Here is a 16,250-nt window from a genome sequence, read left to right on the forward strand (position 1 = left end):
AGCGGCAGGCCCCATTAGCTAAAGTGGTGCTTCAGGTTAAGAACAGTTTCAGGTTAAGAACGGACCTCCGGAATGAATTAAGTACGTAACCAGAGGTACCACTGTACCTCGGGTTAAGAACTTTGCTTCAGCATGAGAACAGAAATCGTGCTCCGGCGGCACGGCGGCAGTGGGAGGCCCCATTAGCTAAAGTGCTACCTCAGGTTAAGAACGTACCTCCGGAACAAATTAAGTTCTTAACCCGAGGTACCACTGTATTAAAAACACCAAACATTAAAAACTTCCCTAAACAGGGCTGCCTTCAGATGTCTTCCTAAAAGTCAGATAGCTGTTTATTTCCTTGACGTCTGATGGGAGGGTGTTCCACAGGGCGGGTGCCACCACCAAGAAGGCCCTCTGCCTGGTTCCCTGTAACTTGGCTTTTCGCAGGGAGGGAACTCCAGAAGGCCCTCGGCACTGGACCTCCGTGTCCGGGCTGAAAGATGGGGATGGAGACGCTCCTTCAGGTATAAAGGGCAGAGGGCGTTTAGGATGGGAGTTGTAGTCCGGAACACCTGTTGGGTGATAGGCTGGGGAAGGTTATCTCAAGCGCAGACGTCTGCAGAAAGCATTTGGCCCTTCTTAAGAGAATGCAATGGAACGGCTCTTCAATCAAGGGCCGGCTGGGCATCAAACAGCAAAAGCCAGCCCCTCTCCCCAGGGCCTGCCTCGGACTCACCTTTGCGATGTGAAAATCTTTAGTGGGCAGAGAAGCCCAGCGAGGCAGGAAGCGAGGTAGGCATTCATAGAAGGGAAGGAGACTTGGCACGAGGCTTCAGGTGTGTCCTTCCTCACCAGGGGAGCGGCTGCCTGCTTTAGCACCTCGTCGTTGTGAAACAGAAGGACCCCATCCGCATACCTGGGAGGAGGGCAAAGCAGGGTCAGGGGCATTTCTGATAGACTAAAAGGTAAAGTTAAAGGGACCCCTGACCATTAGGTCCAGTCGTGGCCGAATCTGGGGTTGCGGCGCTCATCTCGCTTTATTGGCCGAGGGAGCCGGCGTACAGCTTCTGGGTCATGTGGCCAGCAGGACTAAGCCGCTTCTGGCGAAACCAGAGCAGTGCACGGAAATGCCATTTACCTTCCCGCCGGAGCGGTACCTTTTTATCTACTTGCACTTTGAGGTGCTTTCGAACTGCTGGTTGGCAGGAGCAGGGACTGAGCAACGGGAGCTCACCCTGTCGTAGGGATTCGAACTGCCGACCTTCTGATCGGCAAGTCCTAGGCTCTGTGGTTCAACCCACAGAACCACCGGCGTCCTAATTTCTAATTCTTCCCCACCCCAGATGGGACTCGAACCCACAATCCCTGGCTTAGGAGGCCAGGGTCTTATCCATTAGGCCACTAGGGCTATATTCTGATAGACTAGATAATAATGCAGTCATACCTTGGGTTACAGACGCTTCAGGTTGCGTTTCTTCAGGTTAAAGACGCGCCGAAACCTGGAAGTACTGGAATGGGTTACTTCTGGGTTTCGGCGGTCGCGCATGCGCAGAAGTGCCGAATCGCGCTTTGCGCATGCGCAGAAGTGTTGAATCGCAACCTGCGCGTGCGCAGATGTGGCACTGCGGGTTGCGGACGCTGTGGGTTGCGAACGTGCTTCCCGCACGCATCACATTCGCAACCCGAGCACCTATTGTAATAATAATAATAATAATAATAATAATAATAATAATAATAATAAATTTTTATTTATACCCCGCCCTCCCCAGCCAAAGCAGGGCTCAGAGCGGCTAACAACAGTAAAAATAGCACAGTTTACATAAAACCACCGTCAATTAATTGAAATACATTCTAAAATCAATTCAGAATCAAATTAATGGCAACCACTGGGCTAGAGTTCTATGAGGATTACCAAAGGCTGTGCCTTGGCCAAAGGCCAGGCGTAACAGCTCCATCTTGCAGGCCCTGCGGAAAGATGTCAAGTCCCGCAGGGCCCTAGTCTCTTGGGACAGAGCATTCCACCAGATCGGGGCCACAGCCGAAAAAGCCCTGGCTCTGGTTGAGGCCAGCCTAACCCTCCTGTGGCCCTGGACCTCCAATATGTTTTTGTTTGAAGACCGTAAGATCCTCTGTGGGACACACCAGGAGAGGCGGTCCTGTAGGTATGAGGGTCCTAGATTTCCCAGATGTTCTAATAACACAGCGACAGCTGCTTGACAGTGCAATGGACTCCCTTGGAGAGTGGTAGAGTCTCTTTCCTTGGAAGTTTTTAAACAGAGGTTGGTTAGCTGACTGCCAGGGACTCTTGAACTAAAATTCCAGCACTGCAGGCATAGATGACTTCCTTCTAACTGTGGACTGGGGCTGATGGGAGCTGTAGTCCCAAATACCTGGAGGGCACCCCCTTGGGGGAAGCTGAACTAGTTTATGAATTTCTTCCCCATCCCTTCTCCTTTGCAGACGCTCCTGAGGATGTCACCTATTCTTATTCAATCAATCAATCTTTATTACGGTCCAGAGACCCAACAAATCGTTACAAAGCAATACACAGTTCAGACAGTCTGCCTCCAGGTTAAACAAGCATTTTGTTCAGACTTAAAGATAGGGAACATTGGTTCTTGCAACCACCAATAAAACTTCACCACTGCTAATGTTCTAGCGTTTGTCCGGTCTTCCAATAGGAACCTGACACAGTGAGCCTCTGATTTTCCCAGGAAAGGTACCAGCAAGGGTAGTATCAGTTCAGCCCTGGCTTGCTCGTATTTCGCACAGCGCAGCAAAATATGTTTTACAGACTCGATGTCTTGGGCATACAAGCAAAGTCTGTCCTGGTAGGGAACTCCTCTCAACCTGCCATCCAACACTGCAGAAGGAAAGACATTTAGTCTGGCTTTGGTGAATAACCTTCGATAATTTGGTACTGTCAGGTTTCTAATGTAAGGTGTTAACTTAAAGACATGCCCATATTGTACTCCTACTGCCAGTGGACTGCAGACTGTGTGTGATCGAGATCGCAAGTCACTATGTGCATTATCCCATAATCTTTGCTTTTAACGTCTTTAGGGTGCCTTCATAACCCAGGTAATAAAGTGGGGGGGGGGGTGCCAGACCAATAGAGGTGGTTTTTCTAGCCATGGTTTTCTGCCATTTGCTGACAAACTCCTCATTGGTCAAGTGTTGGTACAAACACTTTCTCCTTATTGTTCGGATCTCACCATGTCTGGTGCACATATAGTTAGGGGTTTTTTTGCTGGTTTTTTGGAACAGTTTTATTCGAGTTCGGGATTTTTACATACATTATATTATCTCCTTCCAATTTTTAAATTTCCTGTAGAATTTTTTCCTTTCCCACCCTTCCCACCCCCATATCCATTGGAAGGGTTCAAACTATTATCCTCAGCCACGGGTATAGCGTCTTTAGTTTCCACCAAATGTCTTTTGTTCCAGTAGTGTTTATCCATTGAATATAGGGGTTCCATCTGTTCTTTATTGTGGTGGGCTTCACCTTCCATGTTGTTTCCTGTGACATGACTGCGACAATGTCCGACTGAATAAGTTCAAGCAAATAACTATTCCATGTCTCTACTGTCCATTTTTCTCTCTCTTTCCAACCTAAAGCTATCGTTATATAGTTAGGTACTTTTTGAACTTCCAATAAAGGTGTTTTTTTAAAAAAATATGCTTGCCATGCTTGGAGGAGAACCACTGAAATAAAGTGGAAATGCCTAACTCTGGCACATTCATTCTGACCTGTCTACCCTGAGTAGATCTGCAGTCAGCTATATTCCAGTGTCAATGCTTTTTTTCTTGCCAAGCCTTGTAAGAGATAGATCTTCCTTTACTCACCTCTGGAGCCAAGAAAGGCACAACAGGGCGTTGTAGTGTTGCAGAGGGCTCTCACCAGTTTGGTGCGGGGCCACCGAGACCGACAGGATGTGGCCGAGGGGGTACTCTTCTCGAATGGCTTCGCACAACCGGGAACTCAGCCCTAGGGGAGAAGAGCCCAACACAAACAGATTAGCCTTGCTTAATAGCAGGGAAAGAAGGAATTGCCATTATTATCACTGCTAATCAATCATCATCATCATCATCTGTATAAGAATGAGGAAATCCTGACAAAAGAACAGTGGCAAGAGAAACTGATGTATCATGCAGAACTGGCTAAATTGACATACAAATTGTCAGATAAGGACAACTGTGACTTCAAAGAAGAATGGGAACTTTTTACAAATTCCTTGAAAAGACAACAAAATGAATTGGACTCCTTGGCAGGTTTTGAATAAACATACGCAAATTTATTGATTGATAAGATGGTAGATAGATAATGTAAGGCAAAGGTAAAGGTACCCCTGACTGTTAGGTCCAGTTGCAGATAACTCTGGGGTTGCTCACTCTATAGGTCAAGGGAGCCGGCATTTGTCCGCAGACAGCTTCCGGGTCACGTGGCCAGCATGACTAAACCGCTTCTGGCGAACCAGAGCAGCACACGGAAACGCCATTTACCTTCCCACCGGAGTGGTACCTATTTATCTACTTGCACTTCGTGCTTTCAAACTGCTAGGTTGGCAGGTTGCAGGGACCCTGCAACAGGAGCTCACCCTGTCGCAGGGATTCGAACCGCCAACCTTCCGATTGGCAAGTCCTAGGCTCTGTGGTTTAACCCACAGCACCATCCACGTCCCACAGATAGATAATGTAAGGATCAGCATAATTTTACAACATGCAGAGAATAATATGTGTTGAGAAATCAGAGAGAGGAGCTGAGGGAAGTCTCTGGGGAGGGGAGGGAGGGTTTGAGGGGTGGGAAGGGGTGGAAATAATGAATATGATATGTTTGGATAAGTTGTTATGTTGAAATTGCTAATAAAACTATTTTAAATAAATAATAATAATAATAATAATAATAAGTATATCTCGCCCATCTGGCTGGGCTTCCCCAGCCACTCTAGGCGGCTTACAGCATATATAAAAACACACCAAAACGACAAGCATTAAAAAAACCAGAATATCCTATACGAGCAACAAACCAACCAACCAACCAATAAATTGATAGAAACCAATAGCAGTAATAGTTTATTTTTATAGCCAAATTAAAATAACCGCAACCCCAAAAGCCCAGCCTGACGAAAACAAAACAGAGGAACCACAATTAAAACCATTTAAAACATTTTAGCCATTTGCCCCAAGCTAAGAGATGTTTCAGCAATGTCCGTCTGGACATTGCGATGTAATTATTATTATTATAATATTAACTGGCCAAAGGCCTTGTTGAAGAGGAAAGTTTTCGCCTGGTGCCTAAATATGCATAATGAAGGTGCCAGGCGAACTTCCCTGGGGAGAATATCCCACAAACGGGGAGCCACTGCAGAAAAGGCCCCATTCTCGTGTTGCCACCCTCTGGACCTCTTGAGGAGGTGGTACACGAAGGAGGGCCTCAGAAGGTGATCTCAGGGTCCAGGGTGGTTCATATGGGAAGAAGCGGTCCTTGAGGTATTGCCGTCCTGAGCTGTTTAAGGCTTTACAGGTCAAAACCAGCACTTTGGATTAAGGCCAGAAGCTAACTGGCAGCCAGTGCAGTTGGACCAGGATCGGTGCAAGATGTGCAAACTGCCTTGTCCTGGTGAGCAACCTGGCTGCTGAATTCTGCGCTGGCTGAAGGCAACCCTGTTTAGTGGAGTTTTTAATGTTTGGTGTTTTATCGTGTTTTTAATATTCTGTTGGGAGCCGCCCAGAGTGGCTGGGGAAACCCAGCCAGGTAGGCAGGGTATAGATAATAAATTTATTGTTATTATCATTATTAAATTTTATTTATACCCCCGCCCTCCCCAGCCAAGACTGGGCTCAGGGCAGCTAACACCGGTATAAAAACAATTGATTGAAATACAACTTAAAAACAAGATTAAAATACAACATAAAAATGCAGCCTCATTTCAGTAGGAACTCAAATCAAAACCTTTTTGAGGGATGAAAACGTCAAGTCTTCACCAAGGCCAACTATCCAGACTGGTCCTATGTGGGCCATAAAAAAGCCAGGGAAGTCCCCAAATAGGAGTTCCATCACAGAAGGAGAATGGAAAAAAGAAGAGGGGGAGGGAATCAAACTGATTCCAAGCCAAAGGCCAGGCAGAACAACTCTGTCTTACATGCCTTGTGCAAAGAAATCAGATCCCGCAGGGCCCTGGTCTCACGAGACAGAGCGATCCACCAGGCCGGAGCCATCACTAAAAAGGCCCTGGCTCTGGTTGAGGATAATCTGACTTCCTTAGGGCCCGGGACCACTAGGGTGTTGCTATTTATGGACCTTCTTCTTCTTGTTGTTGATTATTATGAACCATCTTCAGAGGCAGCCCACACCATGCCTTTAAAAGCACATGGCTTACCCCAGAGAATACTGGAAACTGTAGCTCACCGCAGGTGCTGGGAAGCGTAGTGCCGTGCGGTGCAAACCACGGTTTCCGGGATTCTTTGAGTGAAATGCATTGCGTGGCTGTGGCCGTAGTCAGGGGAGGGGAAAATAACTTTCATTCAAACAACGTCCTCACCAGCTCCTGTGCCCCCGCTGAGGCTGTGGAACATCACAGTCCCACCGTAGAAATCCCTTTTCTCTGCCTCTTTCCGCAGACTCTCCATTGTCCGACTGCACAAGCTCTGCTCGCTCTCTGCACAGATGCCGTGATAACCTGTGAACCACAAAAGGTACAGACACCAAGTGAGAACAGCTGCTGGAGACAAGCAACAGGGCAGGAGGGTCCCTGCTTTTATTTATAATTTTAATTACCGTATTTTTCGCTCTATAGGACGCATTTTTCCCCTTCAAAAATGAAGGGGAAATGTGTGTGCGTCCTATGGAGCGAAGACGCCATAGCCCCGCGACCCTCTCCCGGCTGGAGAGGTGACGCGTGGCTATGGCAGGAGCCTCTCCGCTGCGCCTTTCCGCTGCTCCCTGACCTGCTCTTTGGAGCTGGTGGCGGGCTTCCCCCCGCCAGCCCCAAAGAGCAGGTCGAAAGGAATCTGAAGCCTGGAGAGCGAGAGGGGTCAGTGCACACCGACCCCTCTCGCTCTCCAGGCTTCCAAGGTAGCCGCCTGAACGCACCCTAAACGGCACCTTGTTTTTAGAGCGGGAAAACAAGAGGGGGAAAGTTCTCCCCCTCTCTGCGCAGCGCCTCCTGCCGCTTCGTTGAAGGGGCGCTCGGCAGAGAGGGGGAGAATTTTTTTTGCTTGTTCTCCCCCCTCTAAAACAAAGTGCGTCCTATTGTCCGGTGCATCCTATGGTGCGAAAAATACGGTAAATTTCTGTTTCACATTTTAGAATACAGTCATACCACGTTACGTTTGCTTCATGTAACGTTCTTTCAGGTTACGTCCCGCGGCGACACGGAAGTACCGGAAAGGGTTACTTCCAGGTTTTGCCGCTCGCGCATGCGCAGACACGCAAAATGACGTTACGCGCATGCACAGACACGCCGAAATGCAACCCGCGCATGTGCAGACGCGCCGCTGCAGGTTGCGCTCTTTTCATGTTGCGAATGGGCCTCCAGAACGGACCCGTTCGCAACCAGAGGTACCACTGCATTCACTTAAACAACCTTAAAATATCACTGACTTCCCTTCGTCTTTCCATGGTTCATTTTGCACAGCATAAATCCCTACTTATTTTATATACTGTATTTTTCGCTCTATAAGACGCACTTTCCCCCTCCTAAAAAGTAAGGGGAAATGTGTGCGCGTCTTATGGAGCGAATGCAGGCTGCGCAGCTATCCCAGAATATTTTTTTCTTGTTTTCCTCCTCCAAAAACTAGGTGTGTCTTATGGTCTGGTCTTGACCAGAGCCAGGGCTTTTTCAGCCGTGGCCCCAATCTGGTGGAACCGGACATCTTTCCAGAGGGCCTTCAAGACAGAGCTGTTCCACCAGGCCTTTGTCCAAGGCACAGCCTGACCCCCTCCTTTGGTAATCCTCACAGAACTCTAGTCCAATGGTTGCCATTAATTTGATTTTGAACTGATTTTAGAATGAATTGATTTCAGAATGCTGTATTACTTTACTTTTGTTAGCCACTCTGAGCCCGGCTTCGGCTGGGGAGGGAGGGATATAAATAAATTATTGTTATTATTATTATTATTATTATTATTATTATTATTTGACCAGGCTTCCACGGCTTCCGATTGGCCGCAGGAGCCACGCTTTGGTTTCTCCACGTTTCAGAAGTTTCAGACTGGACACGCCATTTCCCTCCATATATATTGGCTCTCTTCCCCTGTCTTTCCATTCTTAGGAGCTTTCCAGAGGAATGGGGGGGGGGGATCGGGCTGTGGAGCCCCCAAGGGAAGAGAGCTGAGAGCCCAGGGAGTGGTGATGGGATGACGATGAGCTTTCAGTGGGAGAAGACTGGGAAGAGGAGGTGTTGGAAGCAACAGAGCCTAGTGAGCAGGGAGAGTCTGTGGCAGAGAAAAGTCCAGAATCGGAGGCAGAAGCAGGAGAGGAAGGAAGCCAAGAGGCTGAGATGAGTCAGGCTGTTGAAGAAGCCCTTCCGCTGTGACAAGCTCCTCTCCCTGCTTATCTCCCAGAACCAGAAGAGGTCTGAAAAGGGCAGAGCAAAGGTTGGTTGCATGCAGGCGCTGACTCCGGATTGCTTGGGGAAAACCCTGGAAAGGAGGGAGCTTAAGACGACTGTGGAGAGGTGGGGACCTTCTGTCGTGGCAAGTGATCCATGGGTCAAGACCTATTGGGGATGATCCTCTGTGTTCACGAGGCCTGACACTCAGCCAAGCCTGTGCAGATGTTCTTGCTAATAAAAAGGTAACTCCAGCATTGAGCGGCGTGATGATGGGGCTTGGACTACTGCAATGCGCTCTATGTGGGGCTCCCTTTGAAGGTGACCCGGAAACTACAACTAATCCAGAATGCGGCAGCTAGACTGGTGACTGGGGGCGGCCGCCAAGACCACATAACACCGGTCTTGAAAGACCTACATTGCCTCCCAGTACGTTTCCGAGCACAATTCAAAGTGTTGGTGCTGACCTTAAAAGCCCTAAATGGCCTCAAAGGCCCAGTATACTTGAAGGAGCGTCTCCACCCCCATCGTTCTGCCCGGACACTGAGGTCCAGCGCTGAGGGCCTTCTGGCGGTTCCCTCCCTGCGAGAAGCCAAGTTACAGGGAACCAGGCAGAGGGCCTTCTCAGTAGTGGTGCCCGCCCTGTGGAACGCCCTCCCACCAGATGTCAAAGCGATAAACAACTGCCTGACATTCAGAAGACATCTTAAGGCAGCCCTGTTCAGGGAAGTTTTTAATGTGTGACATTTTAGTGTATTTTTGGTCTCTGTGGAATCCTCCCAGAGTGGCTAGGGAAACCCAGCCATATGGGCAGGGTACAAATAATAAATTATTATTATTATTAGTATCGTTACAAGGGAGAACTCTGGGGCTCTTACCATAAGCCCAGTTGCTGCCTCGTCCCTGCTTCCCCATGATGAGATTGGACTCTCTGAATAACCTGGTTTTGGGGTGGGGGGAGGAGAAAGGAAGAATGATGATGATAATGATGAAACTGTCAGAGACTTTATTCGGGTCTCCGTGCACTAAAGCAATAAAATAAAAATATGTTTCGTGTGGGGTTTCTGTTCCTGGCCCCTGAGCGCTTCGGTGTAGCGCATATAAGTGCACTGTGTCACCCCCACCCCCGTTTCTACCTTCTTCCAGTTTCAAAAGGGATAATATGTCAACTGGATGCACCTAAACTGGTCATCACCTGTATACGAAGTTTTCCCCAAGAAAGTGGATTTCTGCAATCTGAACCAACCGAATATGCATATAAAGCTTATTTTGCACAATTTAGCCTTCTGGCTAAATGGGACGTGGGTGGTGTTGTGATCTAAACCACTGAGCCTCTTGGGCTTGCCAATCAGAAGGTCAGCAGTTCGAATCCCCACAACGGGGTGAGCTCCCGTTGCTCGGTCCCTGCTGCTGCCAACCTAGCAGTTCGAAAGCACGTCAAAGTGCAAGTAGATAAATAGGTACCGCTCTGGTGGGAAGGTAAACGGGGTTTCTGTGCGCTGCTCTGGTTCTCCAGAAGCGGCTTAGTCATGTTGGCCACATGACCCGGAAGCTGTACGACGGCTCCCTCGGCCAGTAAAGCGAGATGAGCGCCGCAACCCCGGAGTTGGCCACGACTGGACCTAATGGACCCTTTACCTTTTAGCCTTTGGGCAACCTTTCACCACTGGAAATCCCGCTGACCCACCCTGGCTTCTGAGATTTCAGCAGACACTGAAAGCTTCCGAGCCTCTCTTGACTATGCAATCTCACAGAAGGCTCATCCCCTCTTGTATACTTCCCCGTCTCCATGGAATACAGTGGTACCTTAGGTTACATACGCTTCAGGTTACAGACTCCACTAACCCAGAAATAGTGCTTCAGGTTAAGAACTTTGCTTCAGGATGAGAACAGAAATCGCGCTGCGGCAGCAGGAGGCCCCATTAGTTAAAGTGGTCTTCAGGTTACAAACAGTTTCAGGTTAAGAACGGACCTCTGGAATGAATTAAGTACTTAACCTGAGGCACCACTGTACCCACTACCCGAATAAATCTATTAACAGTGGCCTGGAGATTCTTTATGTTGCCTTCCAAGGAAAGCAGGGCAGCAGAGCTGGAGCCCCCTGCCACTTACCCTCTTTTGACTTGTTTCTGCAGCTTCCTCACCACTTTGGGCTCACTGTCCACACAGACGGCACTCAGACGGCCATCCTGGGAGCAGAACGGGTAACTGGAAGAGACACAGCAGCAGCTCACATCAGGGAAGACCCAAGACACCCTCGCTCCACTCAGCTTTAGTTGAAATTCCTGCATCGCAGGGGGCTGGACTGGACAATCGTCGGGAGCCCTTCCACCTCTACAATTATATGATTCTATTAATCCTGGAGGGACGCGGGTGGCACTGTGGGTTAAACCACAGAGCCCAGGACTTGCCGATCAGAAGGTCGGCGGTTCGAATCCCCACGATGGGGTGAGCTCCCATTGCTCGGTCCCTGCTCCTGCCAACCTAGCAGTTTGAAAGCATACCAGTGCAAGTAGATAAATAGGTACCGCTCCGGAGGGAAGGTAAACGGGGTTTCCGTGCGCTGCTCTGGTTCGCCAGAAGCGGCTTAGTCATGCTGGCCACATGACCCGGAAGCTGTACGCCGGCTCCCTCGGCCAATAAAGCGAGATGAGCGCCGCAACCCCAGAGTCGGTCACAACTGGACCTAATGGTCAGGGGTCCCCTTAACCCTTTATGAATTATGGAGTGATTCCAGAACTTTGGAGACATCCCTCTATGCAAAACGATCAGTGCAAAGTCTGTTTAAACTCAATGCAATGTAGTAAGTGATGGCTTTTTGTCACTGACAACACGCCCCAAAAATGTGAGTTGCTTAAGGAATGGTGAGCCTGTGATCCTCCAGATGTGGCTGGGATCACAACTCCCATCACCTCTCACCGCTGGCCCTGCTGGCTGGGGATGATGGGATCTGGAGTCAAGCGGCAGATTGCCACCGGATCCTAGTCCTTGGGTTAGATGGCTTTCACCATTTCTTGTTTTGAGAAGCCCATTGCTTTTCAGAACAGCTCTAGAAGGAGTTCCAGCCAAGAAATTAAGAATTGCATCCCTCCCCGCATCATTATATTCAAAATTAAACCCAGAGCTCTGTATTTCTTCCTCCTGGCTCAGCTACTGAGACATACTTGAGGGGTGAGGACAAAGGTCTGTCTCTGATTTGAAGCCTTTTAAAAAGACAGAGGAATTGACTGACGTATTTTTTCCTGTCCACCCAGGGAAAAAGGAGGTGGCCATGTTTTTGCCTGGGCCTAGATGATACAACTATGATTACTACAGAAACGTAACGATTATAAACTACTCCCAAGCATTCAAAGTTCTTCACATGTATCAACTAACTGAAACCCTTACAACGACCCGGCAAGAAAAGTCACGAGAGGAGGATATTAATAGACAGGATAATCAACTGTTTTTATATGCAACAATGGCAGCAAGAGTACTATTGGCACAGAAATGGAAACAAGAAGAACTACCGATGAAAGAAGGATGGCAGACGAAATTAATGGACTATGCAGAATCAGATAAGATGACAGGAAGGATTCGAAACCTGCGAGATCGGAGATTCTCAGAGGACTGGAGTAAAGATGTGAATTATTTGAAAAGCAATTGTAATCAACAGATTACGCTAGTCGGACTGCAAGAAGTTTTGTCAGGAGGACTATGCGAAATATTACAGAAGAAAGTATGAAGAGAATTATTAGTGAAGGACTATTAAAAGTAATAGTGAAATTAATGAAATGCAGATAAAGTGATAAAGACTGAAATGTGGTTGATGTGGTTGATGGAAGTCCAAAATATTGTGTAAGATAAGAAAATATGTTATATGATTTGTGGAATTTTTGTGTGTGTGTGTATGTGTGTGTGTGTGTGTATATATATATATATATATATATATATATGTATGTATATGTATATGTGTGTGTGTATATATATATATACATATATATATGTATATGTATGTGTATATATATGTGTATATACACATATACATATACACACACACACACACACACATATATATATATATGTGTGTGTGTGTATATGTATATGTGTATATATATATACACATACACACACACACACATACATATACATATGTATGAATGAAAAAGTCATGAAAGACTGGAGGCCCAACTATAAGCCTGTGGTCTGATCCAGCAAGCTTTTCTAACAGACGTACATGTCAGCTTCTCGGTTACTTGTGCCGGTAACGATTTGCCACCATTCCTGCCCAATCTGGTTGCCACACTGTCCAATCTGTAGCCACACAGCAGACATGGTTCCTGGAAGAGTAAAGACAACAACATACCAGTGTTAGACACAGGACCTCAGAACAGGGGAAGATGTTAATTGAGTCTCTGGACATGATAAAAGCAGGTGATGTTGAATGGCTATCTTCTGTCGCTGGCATGGGTCTGTCTCGAGTGACATTGGAGTGTGCCTGAGGGGGTGAAGTCAAACCACTGTGTTGGAAGTACTTAAGTAAGCTCCCCGGACCACAAGCCTGGGCAGTGTGTCTGGAGGTCCTGGGCTGCCCAGACGACAAGACCCCTTCTCGGCCTCGCTGATGAAGCCCAGAGGAAAGCAGAGCAAGATGTTTGCCACCTGCTTGGTCGCAGGATTTGCAGAAAGGTGGCATACAACCATTTTAGGGACTCCGTTCCAAATACACTAATACCTCCGCAAACGTCCGCCTCATTAACAGTGCATTTCGGCGAATGTCTGCGGCAAACCCAGAAGTACCAGAATGGGTTACTTCCGGGTGCAAACCGCTCCGCGCACAGAGCAGAGCTTTCGTCAAGCGTCCAGGGCTCCGGAACGGATCCCAGACTCAAAACAACACACCACTGTATGTAAAAAAAAATTTATTTAGCTTTACGTAATGATTGTACACAACAAACGTAACAATTCCAAAAAGAAAAAACTAAAGGTTCTCTCAAACCGTCAGACCTTCCTCCCTCCCTCCCCGAGTTCCATTTCCAAATTTTATTCCTCCATCTTTTACTGTAATCTATCTATTACATATCCATAGTATCCAAAGTCCATGTTACTTTACAAATGTTATTGTATTCCTGCTAATGATTTTAGCTGTTTGCAGTGGTCTCTAAGATATGTCATAAAGTTATTCCAATCCTTGATAAAGATTTGGCCTTCCTGATTTCTGATCTTTCCTGTCATTTTTGCCATTTCGGCATAGTTGGTCTGGAATTCTTCTCTGGTTGGAACTCTATCTTCTTTCCATCTCTGGGCCAATAACATCCGTACAATGCTGGATGGAACTTTAGATGATGACTTTCCTTTAGATGTCCTCCAAATGATAACATCTGCCGTATTATGCTTTCCTTCTCCTACACGGGCTACTTTCCCAGGTTGATGAGCCCCATCTGCCCCTCACTTCTGTGATGGGAATTTTGAGGTCTTAGATATATATTAAATGTTCATAAGTGTGCCAACCAAGCATGTACATAGATCAGCACAGGAAGACCGACCTAGAACCACTGATGATTTCCAAACTGACCAAATGTTTTCTCTGCAAGGCCAAGGAAAATGGAAAAGCCTCCCCAATGTCTTTTTCTTCACAAATCCTGTCTTAAGGGTATGTCTGTGTTTGAATAAGGTGAGCCTGTGACCTGACTTAGGAACTAAGTATTTATCATTACTAAGTATTTATCATTACAAAAGACTGGCCAGGCTCCCCAGAGTATCCAATCAAGTAAGCAGGCGATCCAATCAAGTGACCATTAAATAGGTAATCTGTCAGACGAGATAAACAAGTCACTCAGAGTTCTGATGTAGACCACCTTTTCTGTGATGTATGTATGATGTTTCTGGGGGTGGTCTGGATCTCCAGGGTGGCAATCTCAAAAGTCTTTATAAGGCCTTGCGCGCCATTGTTCTGGGTTCCTCCTCCTTTCCTGCGTGTGAGGGGAGCACCCTGTTGCAACAGATCAATAAAGATCAGGCTTCCTAGCTGCTTTGCTTCTCAATATTCTCTGGTTGGCCTCTGTTATTTTCTCCTACCAATAGGGAACCTATGTAAGCACTCTATATAATAAATAATAATAATAAATTTTTTATTTATATCCCGCCCTCCCCAGCCGAAGCTGGGCTCAGAGTGGCTAACAACAGTAAAATATACAACATTCTAAAATCGTTCCATTATAAAATCAGTTCAAACCAGATTAATCGCAACCACTGGGCTAGAGTTCTGTGAGGATTGCCAAAGGAGGGGGTCAGGCTGTGCCCTGGCCAAAGGCCTGGTGGAATTGGTCTGTCTTGCAGGCCCTGCGGAAAGATGTCAAGTTCTGCAGGGCCCAGTCTCTTGTGACAGAGCGTTCTACCAGATCGGGGCCACGGCTGAAAAAGCCCTGGCTCTGGTTGAGGCCAGCCTAACCTCCCTGTGGCCCGGGACCTCCAAGATGTTTCTGTTTGAAGACCGTAAGGTCCTCCGTGGGACATACCAGGAGAGGCAGTCCCGTAGGTACAAGGGTCCTAGGCTGTATAGGGCTTTAAAGGTTAAAACCAGCACCTTAAACCTGATCCTGAACTCCATGGGCTCTTGGATACCCCATAAGGGGAAAAGGGAAGATTTTTGTTTACAAGAAAACCTTCAATGATGTTCCATGCAGGTATCCTTTTGCAAATATTCATTTCATACAGGCTAGGATCGGTTCTGCCAGGGTATGGAATAAAATGTTATGTATTTTGTCTAGCCAAAGGTAAAATACATAAAACAGAACAAAATGGATTACACAGCTTAAATAATTATTAAAACCATGTTCTATTCTGCCACGGTGGTGCCCTTGGAAGCAGGCTTGGGTTTACTGCTTACTCTTCTGTGAAAAGCCACCAAGGCAGGCGGCTAGTCTCACTGGTAAGGCTATGTTCTCATCAGCATAAACTGATGGCGCAGAGCCAGCTATTCCAGGTGGATTAATGCTTACCAGGGACACTGAATCACAAAAGAAAGATGTTTGTTTTAGCAGGCTCCCCATCAGAAAGCAACAAGGAGGCCTCTTCCAGGTGAATGGGAGATGAATAGCTAGAGGCATAAAAGGAATCACTGTATGTGAATAGGCCAACTGCTTTGAATGGGGTCCCGGGAACAGTTGCAAAGATCCTGAAATAAATTAAGCATCTAAGCAATATTGCCTGCATCTAAGCAATATTACTGCTCCTTTTTGTATGCCAACAGCAAAAGCGTCCTGCCCCAAATCAGACCCCCTGGACACTCTAGCACAAAATGGTCTATTTCTGGCTCTCCAGGCAGAGGGGTCTTTGACATCTCTCAATATCCCATCCGGTTTTTAAAAAACAGAAATGGAGATTGAATTTAGTACATCAAGCACGTGATGGCCAGCCTTGCTGGCAATTGGGCTCCAAGTCCAAAGGATGGCTTTCCCCATATTTATTTACCTACTTAATTTCTAGAGCTGCCCCACAGCAGAAGGACTCTAGGGCAGGCATAGGCAAACTCGGCCCTCCAGATGTTTTGGGACTACAACTCCCATGATCCCTAGCTAACAGGACCAGTGGTCAGGGATGATGGGAACTGTAGTCCCCAAACATCTGGAGGGCCAAGTTTGCCTGTGCCTGCTCTAGGGAGCCAGTGTGGTAAAGTAGTTAAGAGTGTTGGGAATAGGACCTGGGAGATCAGGGTTCAAATCCCCACTCAGTCC

The 16,250-nt window shown here is 47.2% G+C and overlaps 1 protein-coding gene across 3 annotated transcripts in view; it reads right to left on the bottom strand.

Moving 5' to 3' along the window:
- Positions 1–16,250, bottom strand: part of LOC308459104 (tubulin delta chain-like) — a 28,004-nt gene that overhangs the window by 10,578 nt on the left and 1,176 nt on the right. For 2 of the 3 annotated variants that reach the window (XM_080974214.1, XM_080974215.1), the window contains exons 3-8: positions 12,752–12,854; positions 10,648–10,743; positions 9,414–9,475; positions 6,525–6,662; positions 3,829–3,970; positions 719–898 (exon numbers count right to left, since the gene is read on the bottom strand). In XM_080974214.1, coding sequence (XP_080830340.1) covers positions 719–898; positions 3,829–3,970; positions 6,525–6,662; positions 9,414–9,475; positions 10,648–10,743; positions 12,752–12,849 — 716 coding nt within the window. In that variant the 5' untranslated portion in view covers positions 12,850–12,854. The remainder of the gene's footprint in view (positions 1–718; positions 899–3,828; positions 3,971–6,524; positions 6,663–9,413; positions 9,476–10,647; positions 10,744–12,751; positions 12,855–16,250) is intronic. The other variant, XM_080974216.1, reaches the window with a different exon arrangement.

This window comes from Podarcis pityusensis (genome assembly GCF_964106645.2).
Source record: "Podarcis pityusensis genome assembly, chromosome: 12".
In the NCBI taxonomy this organism is placed as follows: domain Eukaryota; kingdom Metazoa; phylum Chordata; class Lepidosauria; order Squamata; family Lacertidae; genus Podarcis; species Podarcis pityusensis.